The following is a 17,644-nucleotide window of genomic DNA, read 5'->3' on the forward strand; positions in this document are numbered from 1 at the left end:
TCATGTGATGATGCGATATGTTCTACATGTGAAATGTCACACATTAATCCGCGTGCAAAGCTCCTCACACTTAAATCACGGAGAATAAAGTGACTGGGTGGCCATGTGCCAAAATGTTTTTTTTTCTTTTAAAAATATATTGAATATACCATATGCCTGCACGTCTATATTTTATTTTACATCTCTGCACCATGTGACTTCGTTTTTATGGTTTGAGTGCAAACACTTTCTGATAAGGGATTATTTTATGGACTCTTAATGCATCAGCCACCTGATATTAATGGCCAGACGCACAGCCTCTTCTCTTATTTCACTTTTCTCCCCCCTCTCTTATTTTTTCCCTTTTTTCTTTTACAAAATGAGACATGACTGATGAAATATTTGGGGAAAATGGCAGCTTAAGTACTTGCTGAAATCATTTTTATGATGCTTTCATTTTGGGGGGGGGGGTAAATGATGCTGCAGTTTGTGTAGACATTAGTATGTTAGACTGAGGATTAGCTGCTCTGCCAGGATCAAAGATGAAAGAAGGAGGAGGGAAAAAAACAGACAACTAGACCCGCAATCGTGTAATGATCTGGGTTGTAGTGTAGAATTAATATATAATTGCATTTTTAAAAATTGTGTTCGCCTCTAGAATCAATGAGATAACAGTGCATTTTCAAAATAAAGGACCTAGTTTTTACCCTTCTTTTCTCATTTTTTAAAATAAAATAATAAACTATATTTAAACAGGTTCATTTTAGATTCAACGTATAGCAACAACGGCGATAATTATTAGCAATTTAGCAGTGTGCTGCTATCCTCCCCAGCTTTATCGATAAAAACTAATAAGTAATAAAACAACATTAATACAATCAAATTCAATTCCAGGCTCACACTGCATGATTTCAAAAGCAATTCCCGCCTTACCCTTTATGTGTGTGTGTGTGTGCAGTCCTACCTCCTGCATCGTGCAGTATAAATGGAGTTATATATAATATCTAGAAGGCCTGTTGGCCCTGGCTGCTGTGCTGCACTCAGCTCTCTAGCTGCTCTTGTCTCTGTATAATCCTCCTCCTCATGAATACATTAACGCCGGAGCCTTAAACTCAGCTTAGCTGGGGGCTCAGCGTCACAGCACATCCTATTACCGACTTTAAATCATTAATGTGACATCGTTTTCACTCAATTTCCAAACACCCACGGTTTGAAGAAAAAAAAAAAGCTGTATATTTGAGCCGAGGCAGTGCAGGCAGAGGGCCGTGCTCACAGTCACGCCAGGTGCTCGTTCACGCATTCAAGTTTTGTTGTTTTATTTTTTTCAAGCGATCCACGGGCTACTGGGCCTGCGCAAAAACTTTGAGCAAATTAAATCAGAAAAATAAGCAGGCATTCAAATGTAAATATGTGCTCATTGTAATAGTTTCCCCTCTTTGGTCTGAGCTATTGTGATGGAAATACCCGCTAGATATAAATGTGGTTTAAGCTGAGCAAACTCCTACAGTACACCTTAGGGTGTGTGTGTGTGTGTGTGTGTGATTTAATCTAAGTATAGCCACTGTTTGCTTCCTCCAGCATCTCACGTACTGCTGACAATAAAGAAGAAAAAAAAGAAAGGGGGGGGGGGGGGGATCTGAATCCCCTCTCTGCTCCTCAACTATTCACACATAAACCTTTTCTCAGATTTTACCTCCAGGCCGCCTCTGAAAAATTCACAAAGCCCAGAAGGAAAAAAAAGAAGTCGTCCTCTTAATGTAGGAGTTGTGGATCTTCCCCCATCCTGCCTCTTTATTGCATCAAAAGGGTCTCTGTGTGTGTGTAGTTATGGTAATTACCAAAGCACGTAAAATCATCTCCTTGGAGTGCATTTAACTGTTTTCACGCACAGCGCGTCGAGCCGGGCTGTGGAGGGGGTTTAACATATGGACACAGATGGGGGGGGACAGTGCTTTAATGGGCGCCCTGAGTGGGGTTTTGTGTTTTTTAACCCTTCAGAAGTGGAGGCACGAACATCCCCAACCTTCTTAAGCGAGCATCAATTAAAGATTTCACTTTTAAAACTGGTGACAGCAGCACAGCCAGCACTCTGACAGGCCGGGGAGGCTTATATGGACACTGCGAATATAGGCTACTCTTCTTCTTTTTATGATTAGCACACACACACACACACACACTTCATCACTTACACCCCCCCTCCAGCCCGTCTCCCCGTGTTCCCTTGTTGTGCTTAATTAGGTTATCAGGTTGCTAGTGGGCCATGATTCTTCTCCACGCCTCCCAGCTGGCCCTCTGATTGGAGGGGCAAGAAGGTGGACTTGGCATAATTAACACGTTGTTATGGAGATGATTGAATCGTTTGGCGACACATGGGCTCACATTAAGCCACTTTAGAAAGAGGAATGAAGAAACGTCGACACTACCAGCACTACTACTACTTTAAAAAGTTGTCTGTCTGCTCGTGTGTTTATGCTGTGGTGTGTTCACTGCACTATACCTTAAAAAAGAGGGGGGAAAGTGGCAGTGTACATTTGTATGTTGGTGTGGGGAACCGTAAAGCCGTGTGAATGTGTGGAGGAAAAGAAGTGACCAGGACCAGGACAAGTTTTTTTTACTGAACACATTGCTGTCTTTATTAGAGCCTTGTCTGGCAGTAATACTGAAAAAAAGTGAACTTAGAACAGATGGTGGCAGCCCACGGCTTTTTTTCCCCTGTTTTTCTTTATTTCTTTGATATTTTTCTTCTTTTTTTGTGCGAGCACTGTGACTCTTGCTTTTCTGTGGCATGGATAACATCAATAAAAGAGACAGTAGGGAGAGGAAGAAAAAAAAAAGAAATATACAACTTATATTACACTGTGTTATGAACAAAATATAAATCTATAACTCTATGTTATATTTACATAATTATCTTTCTTGAATTTTCAAGTTGAGATGGTAAGATATTTTTTTTTTGTTTACTAGTAATAATTCTCACTTTGTTTTGAGCTCCACTCATGACTTTGATTGTCTTAAATAATATCATCATCATCATCATTTTCATTGTCTTGATATGGGGACGGACCTTGCCAGCAGGGATGACTGATCTCTTAATGCCCCACCCAAACACCCACCCTCCTGATACTGTTTTAAAAAATGGACTTATTCATTTAGTCCCCTCTTTCCAGCATGGGGTTCAACAAAGGTGTGATAACAGGGGTGACTATACAGCAAAATTAAGACCCAGAAGCTTGTTATGTGGCATGTAGGAAACATCTAGAAGCGAGAATGTGACATGAAAACAGCACACCTGAAGAGCAGTCATGGCTCCTGTAGCATCGTGTGGAGCTCAAACAAAGCAAAGGGCTCCTGATGAAGATACTGCAGACCCACACGCGCACACAGTGGAACAGCCTTGGTGGATCGCAGTAAACACTGCTTTCTCATGATTAAAAAAAAAGTCACTGCTACCACAAAAAACAAAAACAACAACAACAAAACAAAAAAAATGTCTATATACAGGATTTTTTTTTCAAGAAACAAAAAGGACAGCATAGGATTTGTTTGGTTGTCATGATAATCTCTTCATTTGAAATGTGCCTGTATGTGTTGTATCTGCACATTTGGGATGTACTGATATATCGGTTGAATATATTATCAGCTAATATTGACCCTCGTTGACAGATATTGTCAAATAGGTTTTATTTGGATTAATTCTTTAAAAAAATCCAATAAAAGACTCTAAAACTGGTCAGGTGGTATCTCTTTAAAACAATTTCATTGCTTCACTGGTAAAAAAAAAAAAAAGACAAAGGGGGTGTATAAATACCCCCCACCCAAAAAAATGTATATTTATATGTATATATATATATATACATATATATATACATATATATATATATGTATATATATATATATATACATATATATATATATATATATATATAAAAATGGCCGATATATCGGCCTAATATCGTTATTGGCCGATATTCAATCCTGCTGATTTCGGGATATTAACAAATAAGACATCCTTTATTCTGAATGTTCAAAAAATGTGTGATGAAGATCTGAAAGACTTTCAAACAGGTCAGTATATTTTTGTACAAAAGAAAGACACTGAAAAAATATTGGTATTGGCTGTCAGCTACATTATAAACATCAGTGTTGGTATTGGCCCAGAATTTCATCGGTGCATCCCCCAGTGCGCACACGTACGTGTGTGTGTGTGTGTGTGTGTGTGTGTGTGTGTGTGTGTGTGTGTGCGCGTGTGTGGATCCATGCCAAAGATGTTCCACTGTGTCGCCGTGAGGCAGCCAAACTAGTAAACGGGGACGGGTCTCTGTTCACAGAAAAAGTGACAAACCAAAAACATGTAAAAATTTAAAAAAAAAAAGAAGAAGAAGAGGAAATTCACATTATACATTATGATAATCATTACAAATAAAATTATAATAACAATATAAAATCATGTTCTTCTTCTCTGACTGCACAGAGTCTGAGTGCTTCTTAGAAATGGGTTCGGACATGATAAAAAGGGTTACGTCTTCAGTTCGGACGAAGGCTGGCGTCCATGTCTTTCAGTCCAGCTCACCCGCCCGCACAGGATTAATAGGAGGGGATCAAAAATAAAATAACATAAAATAAAATTGCAAAACAAAGCAAGGTAAAATGACAACTTTTTGTTTAGATCTAAATACCTACCAGCTAAATAGAATAATGCTTCATTGACTGTTTCATATGGTCATAAAAACCCAATAAAGAGGAGAAAAATAAATTATACTGTACATAACTTACTAAACTTAGGAAACGTTGACCATCCTTATAATTATTGTTAATAATATTATTAGACTAGAGGCAGTTTGAAGAAAAATAATAATAAAATACAGTATTCAAATACAAACAGAAACACTGACTGGCTGACTTCACCTCAGCTCCGCCCACTGCAATACAGCAGGACAACGTTGATTGGAGGGTGGGGGGTTAGGAAAACACTGGACAGAACACAGTGTGCGTGTGTGTGTGTGTTACAGGAAATAACAGCAGCAGCATTAGTTGCCTGTCTTTCTGCAGTATTATTAGCTTTCTTTTTGCGAGCGCGTGTGCAAACGTCCAATGGTGGAGCACACACACTGACACACACTCGCACTGTTGGGATGTTTCGATCGAAGTCGCACTGATGTGTGGGTTTTTTTGCCCTGGACGAGATCGAGATAGAGGGATGGAGCGAGAAGGAAACCGGTGGATTGTCTCGCAACACAGTGCTTTTGTTTCTGCTCCGTGACGCCAGAGAGACTTCCCTTTGCTGCAACCCGCCCCTCCCCACACACCGAAAATCCACTCAAAGTGGGACAGTCCACTTTGTGCTGGTCAGTCCCGGCTGGACCGTCCCATTTGATTCCATGCGATGCAAGGAGGGGAGGGGGGGTTAGCGGGCGGTCACAAAAAAACACAAAGGGGGAGAAAAATTGGGGGGGGATTGCTGACAGCACACTGCGAGGTTGAAGAAAAGATATCTTTTTGTTAAAAATAAATGTCTCATGTCTTTCAGGTGCTTTACAACAAAAGGGGAAAAAAAGAAAAGTCTCTTTTTTCTATTATTATTCAAACTTGTAGCACAAAAACAACAAATCACATTCACAAGCCACTTATTGGCACCGTGTACCTGAGTGAGAATATTATAGAACCAAAGAACAAAAAAAGCTGTTTTATTTTTAAAAATGTCTCTTGATAATAAACAGGTCCGCCATCTTAAAGTGTCATGTTAGCCTTTGACAGGTCCTCTGTTTTTCAGTTTTTCTTCAACAAACGGGACTAAAAGGTTGCTTTCTGAGAGCCATGTTGCTTTCTCTTCACTCGTGGCATTACACTCTAACACCTGCAGTACTATGTGGGTATTCCTCAGCGAGCTTCAGAACTGCCTTGGTCGTCTCTTCCTCCAGTCAGTGTGTAACAGTCAGTGTGAGTGACAGGTCCTGTGCTTCGGTTGATTGATCAAAAGATGCTGGTATCAGGACTCCGGGGGGAGAGGAAGGGGAGGGGAGTGGATCTGGCTCTATTAGAAGAGTCCATGTTAGTCGGGGGGGGGGGGGGGTTCCAAAGCGATTGGCAAAAGTGAAAGGTTTCTTCCTGATTGGTGGGGATTTTGTGAGATTAACCAGCGGTGATTGGCTTACAAAAAAACAAAACAAAACAAAACACAAAAAGCAGGCGGTGCTGATGCCGTCCTATTGGGTGATATGGTTCTCGTTATCGCTGGCGTAGTCGCCATCTTCGTCCTCGTAGTCAAAGTCGTCGTACACGTCGCCATTGCTGTCGTCTAGCCTGAGCTCCTCCTCCTTGATTCGCGGCCCCTCCCCCTTGAGGCCAGGCATGCTGGGGTTCTGGTGGTGGTTGGCGTTGGGCTCGGGGCTGCTGGACATGCTCGAGTGCTCTGAGGGCATCTGGGGTGAGGGCATCCCCGCCATGGATAGGGCACCTGGGTAAACGACGCCTGCAGAGGACAACGGCAGCTGACCCTGCTGCCTGCACGCACAGAGGAAGAAGGCTGTCAGCACATTAAATGCAGCGCTCGCAACACTTTTGAAATCACATAAATGTTGAGATCCCTCCCTGAATGGTGACTCTCTCTCTTTGAGCCATTAAGAAAATTATTACACAAATGGGGAAAAACTAAATCCCTTTCATATCTGTGTGGTAAATATAAACCTACAGCCTGTGTGCTGTTAGCTTAACTTCTCATTAAAACTGGAATTGAGAGAAAACTGACAGTTTGACGTCTTCAGTCTTTTCTCAAGCACCAACAGTGATTCTTAAAGCATCACGTCTGAAACCTCTGACATTTACAGTCAGCGTGTTTATAACCTGAGTGCGTGTTCTCAGCTAAACACTCAGAAACAGCTCTTACTTTCTAAACACAATACTGCACTTGATGTGGATGAAACCTCATGGCCTGACCCACACAGAACGCATGATTTATCCTGATGTGTTTTTTAGAACAAATGTTTCTTTTTTTCAGAGAAGAAAAAAGAATTAAACTGCATTCAGTCTGTAATGTTTGGATTCTACATCCATACTTTACACATCTGGATATCCATGTGCATGTGTGGTCACTTAAGTATATGGCCAAACTTTAATGCAAATGGCTTCGCCATGTACGCACAACAGAAAAAAGCCACATTTGTAATTTTTACTTTCTGCTAATAATATTGTTATTAGCAGAGAGGTATGTTTATTCAAATAATGGTTTATGTTTCATGCAGGAAGACAAAACTGATTTATTTCTCTCATAAGATTTTTGGAACAATGGTTTGATTCATCGAGAGAGTTGTTGTAGTTTTTTGTTGTTGTTTTTTCAACAGCCTTTAGTTTCAAAATACAGGATCTAAGCATATAAAATTAATAACATTAATACAACTGTAAAGGGACAAACAAAATCTTCCTATGGGCAACCATAGGGTTCAATTCTAAGTGGATAAAACCATATAAAGCATATAAAACTGTAGCTGTTGCTTCTCTTGACTCATGATTTAGGAAAATCAAAAAATCAAAAAATCAAATCAAAGGTAATATCCAAAAAAACCATCCAAACAAAACTGTGCATTTTGTGCTTATTATCTCATAACACTCACTGTGACCCCTTGTGAGAAAAGTAAGCCTGCATCCTGTAGTTTAATTTCTGATATTATTATTATTATTATTATTTAAAGGACTGTATTTAAAAACACTGAAAATAGGAAATTTAAATCACACTAAAGGAGAACACCTCCTGCTTCTGTTTATAACTAATTCAGCATCTTGTTGTCACGCCTGTTCCGACACAAAATTCAATTTGTTAAGGTGAGGGGCGGGCCTCGCTGCAGGTAGGCCGCAAACAACAAAAGGAAATTATGCAATTATGCGCTGACTTGCTTTCTCCAAATTTCTGCTGCGATCTTTTTTTTTGTTAGTAATTCATTAAAAACTGAAAGATTGATTGATTTTTTTTTTAGGCATTTGATGTGACAGGAAAACAAAGAAAAATAAACAGTAACTCGTTTAAAATATGAAGTACAAAGTCAAACCAAAAAAAAGTAATTGTTAATCCCTGTTTTCTTACTGGAGAAAAAACAACCAACAAACAAAGAAAGCCAACCCACTCACCCCACACTGAAGTACTGTCTCATTTCCTGCCTGCGGGACCTCATGATGGCCTTGTACTCGCCGATGCGCAGCTTCTTGCCGTCCACCAGGCAGGTGCGTTTGGGCCGTGGCTTGTACTTGTAGTCGGGGTATTTTTCCAGGTGCTGCTTGCTGAGCCGAGCCTGCTCCTCGTAGTACGGCTGCTTCTCCAGGTTGGTCATGGCTTTCCAGCGTGAGCCTGCACACACAGAGCATGTATTGTTAGGGATGGCTGCGTGTCTTTGGAAAAAATAAAATAAAAACAGGCAGATGGGGGGTTTCCAAAGAGAGCTTTTGTCTAAGGGAGGAAACGTGTAAAACTGTGAAATGTGATCATAGAGCAAGACGACAAATAACAGCACAGAGATGAACGATAATGAAAAGCTGGCATCGATGTCGCTGCACTGTGAGCGCCGCTGAGATAATGTTGGACGTTTCACCCGGAAAGAGAACGCATAGAGCGCTAAAGGAGGTTAATGAGGGGAGCAGCGGGGACGACAGGTACTCATCTCAGCTAATGAGGACTTCACTTAACCTGCTGTCATCTCTCAGCTCAGTTTCTGCTTGCAGCATCAGCGCCCTGCATGTGTGTGTGGGTGTAATCTTGAGTATGTCTTCCCCCTGTGTGTTTCATATCTGGTCTGAATTTGCACTTGACTACTGTATGTTTAATGGTTAAAAGCTGTCAGCGCTCGGCTGTTCGCTCTCTCGGTCTTTCTCTCTCTGTTTTCTGCGATCTGTTAGCAATCGAGAGAGAGGGAGGGAGGGAGAGGGAGAGAGAGGAGGCTTATTAAAACCAGATTTCCCTGTGTTATAAAACGCTTAGGAGCTCTTTAAAATGTCAGGGCCGATCCCGGCGGTCTGGGGGAAATGTCAGGCGGCCTCGCGCTGCTTGTTTAATGCATAATGAATTATATCATCATTTGTCGAAGCTGTGCTCTCCCTAACCGTTCATTAACAGCACTTACACAATGCCACTGCTTGTAAGGAAATCACAATTAGTGTATGTGTGCGAGTGTGTGTTTAAGAAAGTGGAAAATACAACTCACACCGCTCTTCCTTTCTCTAGGGTTATTCACATGAGAGGGTGGAGCAAAGCCACTTGTCATTCACACCGTGCGAGTGTAGGTGTGTGATTTTTACCAAGGATCTTGCTGATGTTGGAGTTGTGCATGTCGGGGAAGGCCTGGAGGATCTTTCGCCTCTCGTCCTTGGCCCAGACCATGAAAGCGTTCATCGGCCTTTTGATGTGCGGCTCGCTGCTGCTACGACCCCGAGACTCTCGGAATATCCTGGAGTCTGACACGCTGGGAGAGCCTGGGGAAGGGAACCAGGGTGTCAAACGTATACAGAAAACTGGACAAGTTTTGTTCATTAGACGAGCTAAAATGCTGGGAATTTTTTTCATGGGCGAGAAAAATCTGTTGCTCATTAAGCTAAATAAATATCATAAAAATCATTTTTCTCATATTATAAAAAAGTCTGACTGACTCACTGATCACACGTTTGGGAGGACAGCGACTACACAGAGTTTTACTCTGTATGCTCAAGTTCATAGAAAGGTAACGGTTATTTTCTCTTTTATTCAGGAAAAACAAAAAACAAAAAACTTAATTATGAAAATTATTGATATCATTAAAAGTCTTTCAAATCTTCATTACTCTGTCGTGGAACAATCAGTGAGCGAAATATCGTGGTGAAACAGATAAACAGCAAATTGGTAAACATGACCTCATTTGCAGGCAGGCTGATATCAGTTAATATAAATATTTGGCAGATATACGGTACCAGCCCTGGAAGACTTTCATCTTCTTGTCATCGTTCATCAACACTCACAGCCTTTTTCTCAGTTTAGTGACTCCATGCATAAACTGTGTGTGTGTGTGTGTCTGTTTCCCTACCGTCAGAGTCTCCACTCATGGTGAAGTCCAGCATGGCGTGGCTGAACTTGTTCTCGGCCTGCTGCTTCAGCTGTTGACTCAGACTCTCCAAGGCAGCTTTGTCCTAAACAACACAAACAGTTCACAGTTGCAGTCGGTCAGTGACTGAGTCAGGGAATATGTGAATGAATGAAACCACAAACCTGCAGTGATGCCGAACAATTTCCTTTTGCACCCACAACAAGTCATTCTTGTGACTGACTCTCTGTCTCTGATTTCATAACTATGAAAAGCAACGACTGTCTAATGTTTAAATGTGTCACAGTTTCAGTGACCGGAGAAGCCGACTCTCTGTCGAGAGATGAGAAATTCAGGAATATTCCTCATACTCGCCTTTGATCTGAAACAAATCTGTTTATTTATCGTTTTTCTATCAATACAGAGGCTGCAGACAAATGACGGTTGTAATTTAAGTAGAAAGGCAGTTTGTGTTTTGGTTCATTTCAGTGTCAGTTTGTGGAAGCATCAAATTGTTTGAGTGCGTTATGCCCGCATGTTTGAACACACATCTGTGTGTATTGTTTGCATGTGCAAGAATGTTGATTACATTTACTCCTATCTGGATGTTTGCCGCTTTGTGTGTACACTGCATATTCTGTGTGTACAATGGATTGTGTGAGTGGGCTTGTGTGTGTGGCAACTCCTGGCAGCCACCTGCGAGAGTGGAGTGCTGCGGCTTGCCTCTCTCTTGCAGAGGCCCCCAAGGGTCGACGCATTAGAGAGAGAGAGAACGAGAGAGTGCAGCACAGACGAGAGCGAGGCCACGCCGCACGGCCCCCTGGGTATTTATTACAACCAATAAAAGGCTGATTTACTGAGCATTTACATGCTTAATGCAAGCAGCCGGCACACTCTGCGCTAGAACTTGACTGCAGACGAGCACACACGCTCGCACACACGTACACAGAAGCGCACCAGCGCGAGCGTTTTACAGTTTAATTATACGATTAGGAGCGCTACCCAAAACACTGTCGTCTTCTAAAACAACCTTCCAAAAAGTGTCCCTCTCCATTTACATGTGACCCTGGCGAGCTGGCTGGCTAGATGGAGGGAGGGCAGAATGATAATGAAATGCATTTTCTCTGTTTTTAGTCCAATAGAGTTTAATTGTTAGCGATAATTTCCTCCCCAGATTGGAATAAATACTGCTAAAAAGACAGGAAGGGAAGCGGGAGAATAAAAGCCAGAGGCGCGCAGCGAAACATGTTTTCGCAAGCCTTTTAAAAAGTATTTTATTTGGAATTTTGTATGTTTTTATAAACGCTCAATAACCTGCCAATGGGTTGGAATTATCCAGCCATTCTGCATGCAAATCAGAAGTATTTAAAGAACCTTCCTCATTTCGCACAAATGAAAGCCTCATTCAAACTTTCTTCCACAAAAAAAGATAAGAGCACAAAGTGTGCTTCTTACTTTTAGATCATAAGATTAAATGTGCTGTTTCGAATGGTTTTATGCCGTGTGTGTGTGTGTGTGTGTGTGAGGCAGAGATGGAGATGAACAGGCAGACCGAGTGGATGACAGCCTAGTCTGACATTAAACCCCAGTATAGTACATGAGAAACGTGGATTGAATGGCTGACACTGGAGCCAAGACACAAAGTAGCGACAAAACTAATCCTGTGTGTGTGTCATGGATGACACTGTTGTACGTGAACGGCGGGAGCTCGCCTGTTTCACACAAAGCCAAAGGGAACAGGAGTCAAGGTGAGCGTGTGAGGATGCAAACGAGTTATGACTTACAAAAAAATATTCCCAGTGCCGAAACTAAAAATGTTTTATAGTAACAGGATTGCATGTCAAAAAAAAAAGAAATGTAAAACAGAAATAAGAATTTCTTTCAACAATTCTCCCGTTATTATTAATAAGTAATTATTATATGATTCCACAGTACAACTGATATAAAAAACTTATAATAACAGGAACTTGAACTGATCTAACGAGACATGAAAAATGTCAGTGTTTAAGCACCTAAATGTCTCCACGTAAGGAACAAACCGTAAAATACGTTCCCTTACTCACTGGTATAATTATCGTATTTCCAGTTCTCACTGGTTATAGTCATGTGTAATGCAGTATGTTACTATCTGTGTACAATGCAGAGATCAGTGTGGGTTAGACACTTTGAAATGTGTCACATCAAAGTAAAAAAAACAAAAAGGAGAAAGAAAGAGAGGGATAGAGCTGTTGAATGTCAGCAGTGCAGATGCTTCCAGCACGCTGTTACCCTGCATGTATGCACCCGAGTGTGTGTGTGTGCGTGTGTGTGCACCAGCTGACTCCCAATGTGTTTAACAAATAACCACAATTTGGCCACGCTGCCGAGGAGCCGGCGCCGTCATTTCACATTACCGTCTCCTTGACGCTCTGCTCTGCCACACACACACACACACTCACACACAGCCCTGCAGTGCGCCTTACAGACACACTCATTACCTCTGAGATGCCTCTGGTTTTACCTTATCTGGCCCTGTTTAGCTTCAACACATTTCAGCGAGAGCATTGTACACCGATTTACCTCCTACATAGTGCAGCGAGGATGGCATATGGCACGACAAATTATTACACGCTGACAATGAGACGGTACAGCTTGTGATGACTTTGGAGAGTCGGGTGGATTTACAGTATGTGTTCAGTCCCAACAATTCAGATTTTTAATTTTTTTCCTGGTTTAAAAATGTGTATTTATTTGTAAGAATCCACATACACTTTTAACTTAACTGAACACTTTGCCATAGAAATGAGGTCATAACTTTGATTTAGTGTGACCCAAAAAAAAAAAAAACATTAACAAAATGAAGAAGTAAAATAAAGCCCATCATGTTCTGTTACGTAGATGCAATTTTAAGTGCTTTACCTTGTCTGAGCGGCCGTTGTTGAGGCTGAGGTTGCTGACGGCTGCCACCTTGGCATCCAGCACCTGCTGCTCTCTCTTCAGCTGCTCCTTCATCTGCCGAGCCTCGGCGAAGGCCTTGGTCACCGCCTCGTGGTCGTTCAGGTAGGCTGTCGAAGACAGCGACGACAACAAGTCTGCTGAGGCGCAAAGACGGCAAGAGACGGAGACACACGCACACAAACACACACGCAGAGGACAATCAATTAATGTGGATAATCATTAGTGAGTGAATATGTAGGTGGGACTCATGTTGAGCATCTTCATCTCCTTTATTTCCTTTACAAGAAAAACACTGAATAGCATTTTGCTTTAACAGTTGAGCTCGGACGGGAAAATTAATATGTCTTGAGCGTGTGCTTGTTTATTTTTAGGAACCTGGCAGGAGGTTTTTCATGCAGAATAAATCTTCTTCTGAACCGTGAGGTAAAGACATTAACATACACTTGATGAGGGGACTTTGCCAGAGCATCTGTGTATGCCTCTCTCTGTGTGTAGACTCGCACACTCACACAAACTGACCATTTGACTGTTGAGCTGTGGATGTGAGTCAGAGAGCGCCCCTAGGTAGCCTTGTTGCAAGCTGCCCACCACCTCCCACCTGCCATCAGCCTTAAATACACACACACAGCCACTCTAAACCACTCAATATCCTTTAAACGACATTAAAACTCACTTTCGCACATCTGACGGCTGTGACTCTTTTCATCTGAGCCCTCACAGTCCTGCTTTGAAGAGAGGTGGCCACACTCTTATTACAGCTAAAAAGTCCTGCTAATTTTCCCAGTTGTGAACATCTGCTCCGCAAAGATCAGATCTCCCCACTCCTTCTCACTGCCTATTACTCGTATTATTTCTGCAGCTTAGCTTCTGATGAGGCATCTGCTCTGTGTGCACTGCTATCGCCTCTCCCTATCAGTCGGGTAGGTTCTTAACAAAGAGCCCCGGCTGGCTTATGAGGCCTTTATCTGCGCTAATCCGCACCGCTAATGCCATCTCAGGCCAGATTACCAGCTTCAGATTGGTAATGACAGAGCTGTGAACTCTTACAGAAGTCATAACCGGAAAATCTGGATGTGGAAAAAAAAAAAAAGAAAGAAAAGAAAAGAGAAAAAAAGGGTAAGGGGCAGCAGGGTTGGGAGGGGATGGAAGAGGAAGAAGACAGAGGGTGATGGAACTGGGTGGCGGTCAATTTTAATCTGGAGTCAAAAATGGGTTTTTTTTCGTGCCTACAATCGTGTTCGTCGCCTAAACTGACTGCAATGCCAGACATCCAGACAAGTAGATGTGACCCAGATAGAGGGGTGGGGTTGGAGGGGGGTCTTGCTCCCTCGGTCAACTTTTTTCTGAAATCTCTACAGACAAGTGTGATACATTTTAGACCACACACACAAAAAAAAAAAACCTCATGCAAGAGGTCAGGGGGAGCTGCAGCGCTTTATGACAGCGACAGAGACGAATGTGTGATCGTGGTAGAAGTTACAGGAGCTGACAGCACTTCAGTTCAGTTTGAAATGAGGAGATGGACAGACAGACGAAGAGGCGGAAAGAAGACACATGCCTCAAGCTTGATAGGTGTCAGAATTTGAAAGGAAGCAGGACAGTAGGGCGGATATGAGCAACAGACAAATCCAAACTCACGCATATTGAAGCCTTAAAGAAAAAAAAGTCGACTTTCTCCAAACTTTTTCGTGTTGAACTGTATTTGATTATTAGCTCCAACATGTAAAAAGTACTTTTGTTTAATTTTTAGCTGTTTGTGCTCGAGATTGTTCTGATTCATTTTTGTTCGGGAAGCAGCAAAATAACACGGAACAAGCTTTCAGATAGCGATGTAAAAATAAAAACAGCATATCCCACAGGAATATGGTGGAGCAGAGAAAGAAAAAAAGCTCATTTTATGATTTCTATAGTCTTAAAGAGTTGACCTGAGAGCAGATGACTGAATTCAAATAACCTGAAAAAGGCAGACATAATCTGCACCATCCTGACAAACAACTCGCTTCCACATCAAAACAACCACTTCTCGACTCCATCCCAATTGGTCTGCTCCTTCCATCCCCGATAAACTACGTAACAGGAATCCCAATGCGGCTGTGAGTTGTAATAGCAAACGCTCCGGCGACCGGCTAAACTCAGTGGCAACAGATGGGACCATGAGCTGCAACATAACTGGGATCTGACACACTCGTCCCCACGCTCAAATAATTCAACAGGGATCACACACAAACTTTAAACACTGTAATCCATTTTTCTGAACAAAAAACATCTGGGACTGAAAATCCACTAATCTGATATTAAATCCGCCGATTTGTTGAAAAACAGTGAGATTAGCCGGGAAGTCGGAAAAACTGCCTATTGCACAGGAGGAGGAGGTGGTGGTGCTGGGATTGTGTTTCTGTGCGAGTGTGTGTAAGAGCCTTTGTGTGCGTCTGAGTGAATGTTTGAGTGCGTGTGCTGTCATTGTGTCATTAATGCTGGGTGTTTGCGCTGTCCCGGCTCATGTAAGAGGCTTGTCTAATCTCATTGGTGATACCTCCTGTCTGTCATGCACTCCTCTCTTTATTATTCCCCCGCTTAGTTGCATGGAGGGGAAAAAAAGTGCTAATCCTCATCTCTCTCTCTCTCCCCCCCCCCCTTACCTCCTTTCCCTCACTCCTCTGTCTCTTTCAGTCACTAATAAACACATAACAATGAAGCAGCCCCGCGGGCAAATAGCGACATGGAAGAACAGCACAAACACACTAATTATAGCCCGTTACATATGTGTAATATTTGAACTATCAGTGGTGCGTGAAAAATGGATTAAGAGTACAAAATAGTGATTCATTTATGTCATATTTTGTACGTGTGCATATGGCCGGGTCTGATTATGGTACTGGCACTCGCAACAATGGCACCACTGCGAGAAGAACGCTATTCTTGTCATCAGAGCTATAACTGTTTTTCTAAAAGAAGTTTATTGTCGTTGTGGTAACAACTTCCAAGCACCTTTCACAGGAGAGCATTGAAATATATAAGTGCTTATGGAACTGTGGTAAACATCCACTGACAGCTTATTGGCAGGAAAAGAATTCATTGTTTAGATCAGGGACACCAAAACATGGCTATAAGTTACATTTCCTATACTTTAAATGGCTTTGCTACAAATTACATCGAAGGCTTATCAAGCCAACGGTATATTCTGGGGCATTCACTAACATCAATGAACGAGGCTCTGCTGGTTATTTTGAGGCTTCTTCCTGTAAACTAAGGATGGATGGACTGAATGGATTTGCCATCAGAGCTCCCAAACTGTGCAGCAATCCCTCTGAATCACCACTCTGGTGAATCTCATGATACATTCTTTATTCAGAAAAGATTTTTTTTAATGAAAGTTGGACATTGTGACACTTTTTTCTTATCACGTTTTCTCGTGATTTGTTTGTTTATTTTATGATCCTGGGATGTTTTTATCACTTGTGGTTTTCTTTTGTTCTTTTTTGGAGTCTTCCTGCAAAGCACTATATCATTTTGTTAAATACAAATTTGATGAGTTAATCTTTATTTTTGGTCCATCAACCTATGAACAAGTATGTGGTTTAAATAATAAACATGCACAACCAAACTACTTTGTTCTAAACACTGAATACCCAACTTTTGGCCAGATAAAATGGCTTAGCTGGTCTGTGTAATCCTGTGTAAACATACCTGTAGTGAGTTCAGCACCTGTCCCAATCAATGTGGAAACTGGAGTACCAGTTGCCCCTCAGTCCAAGAAAACAGATATTTTGGTATAGGTTTAACTATTTTACATCTATGTAGGTGTCTAGCTTTGCAGGAGTATGACATCAGCACAGTGCAAACTGCTGTGATTGTTTTTTGTGTGTGTGTGCTGTGAATGTGTGAGCATTTAAATCCACTTACCAATTGAGCTGACTCTGGTCGGTGGTCCTCCAATGCTGGAGGGGGCAACGCTGTGCTTCATGGAAGTGGGGTCCAGCTTGTTCGCAGCAGCAGCAGCAGCCGGCACCTGTGGGGAAGTTGGGGGGGAGTTGGGTGACTTGCTCTCGGATGCCTTAGGCTTGGCCGACAGGTTCAGTGGCTGTGCACCCTCACTGTCCTGCAAAAACCAAAACAGCACAGTTTCGCCTGCTGTGACCACCGAAGGAATTTGGAAGCGGGAGGCGCGGGGCCCACCCTCGCCCTCCCCTCACCGAGACCACTTTCAATGGAGGTGTGCTAATCAAACGGGAGCCCATGCACAGCAATCTGAGGCAAGCCCGGGCGGGACGAATCACAAGGTGCATGCCACTGCCCCTTTCCAAACAGCTCGTAATAAGCGAAAAGATAAAACATAAAAATAACGGCACATACAAAAATAAATATTTGCATATTTTGGTGCGAACCACTGACATTCACATGCAAAATAACCGACTTCCTGTCACAGCAAACTCGACCTTCAAACAAGGCAGTTCATGCACGTGCACACTCCACATGCAGGCTCCGGCAAACATGCACTATGGTACTTCACATGCTAAAAACAACCAAACACACGAGGACGAGAAACACCTTGAACTCATTCGTAAAACTAGTCTTTCACAGAGAAAAACACCTCCCTCAGACAGTCTTTAGAGGTGTGAGAGTCTTAAGACACTGAACAGAGGGCTGTCTGTCACTTCAATGTGCACTTGGTCCATTAGAAACGGGGGACCTTC

At 42.2% G+C, this 17,644-nt stretch overlaps 1 protein-coding gene across 8 annotated transcripts in view; it reads right to left on the reverse strand.

Annotated features, from left to right (window-relative positions):
* Positions 1 to 6,045: 6,045 nt before the first annotated feature.
* Positions 6,046 to 17,644, reverse strand: part of sox5 (SRY-box transcription factor 5) — a 245,625-nt gene continuing 234,026 nt past the window's right edge. For 4 of the 8 annotated variants that reach the window (XM_085436072.1, XM_085436073.1, XM_085436070.1 and 1 more), the window contains 6 exons: positions 16,854 to 17,049; positions 12,912 to 13,087; positions 10,017 to 10,119; positions 9,259 to 9,432; positions 8,098 to 8,314; positions 6,046 to 6,480 (listed from right to left, as the gene is read on the reverse strand). In XM_085436072.1, coding sequence (XP_085292198.1) covers positions 6,183 to 6,480; positions 8,098 to 8,314; positions 9,259 to 9,432; positions 10,017 to 10,119; positions 12,912 to 13,087; positions 16,854 to 17,049 — 1,164 coding nt within the window. In that variant the 3' untranslated portion in view covers positions 6,046 to 6,182. The remainder of the gene's footprint in view (positions 6,481 to 8,097; positions 8,315 to 9,258; positions 9,433 to 10,016; positions 10,120 to 12,911; positions 13,088 to 16,853; positions 17,050 to 17,644) is intronic. The other 4 variants (XM_085436075.1, XM_085436069.1, XM_085436074.1 and 1 more) reach the window with 3 other exon arrangements.

The sequence above is a fragment of the Copadichromis virginalis genome, linkage group LG17 (assembly GCF_057382275.1).
Source record: "Copadichromis virginalis isolate Kocher_CV1m ecotype Utaka linkage group LG17, C_Virginalis_male_GT1.1, whole genome shotgun sequence".
Classification (NCBI taxonomy): Eukaryota; Metazoa; Chordata; class Actinopteri; order Cichliformes; family Cichlidae; genus Copadichromis; species Copadichromis virginalis.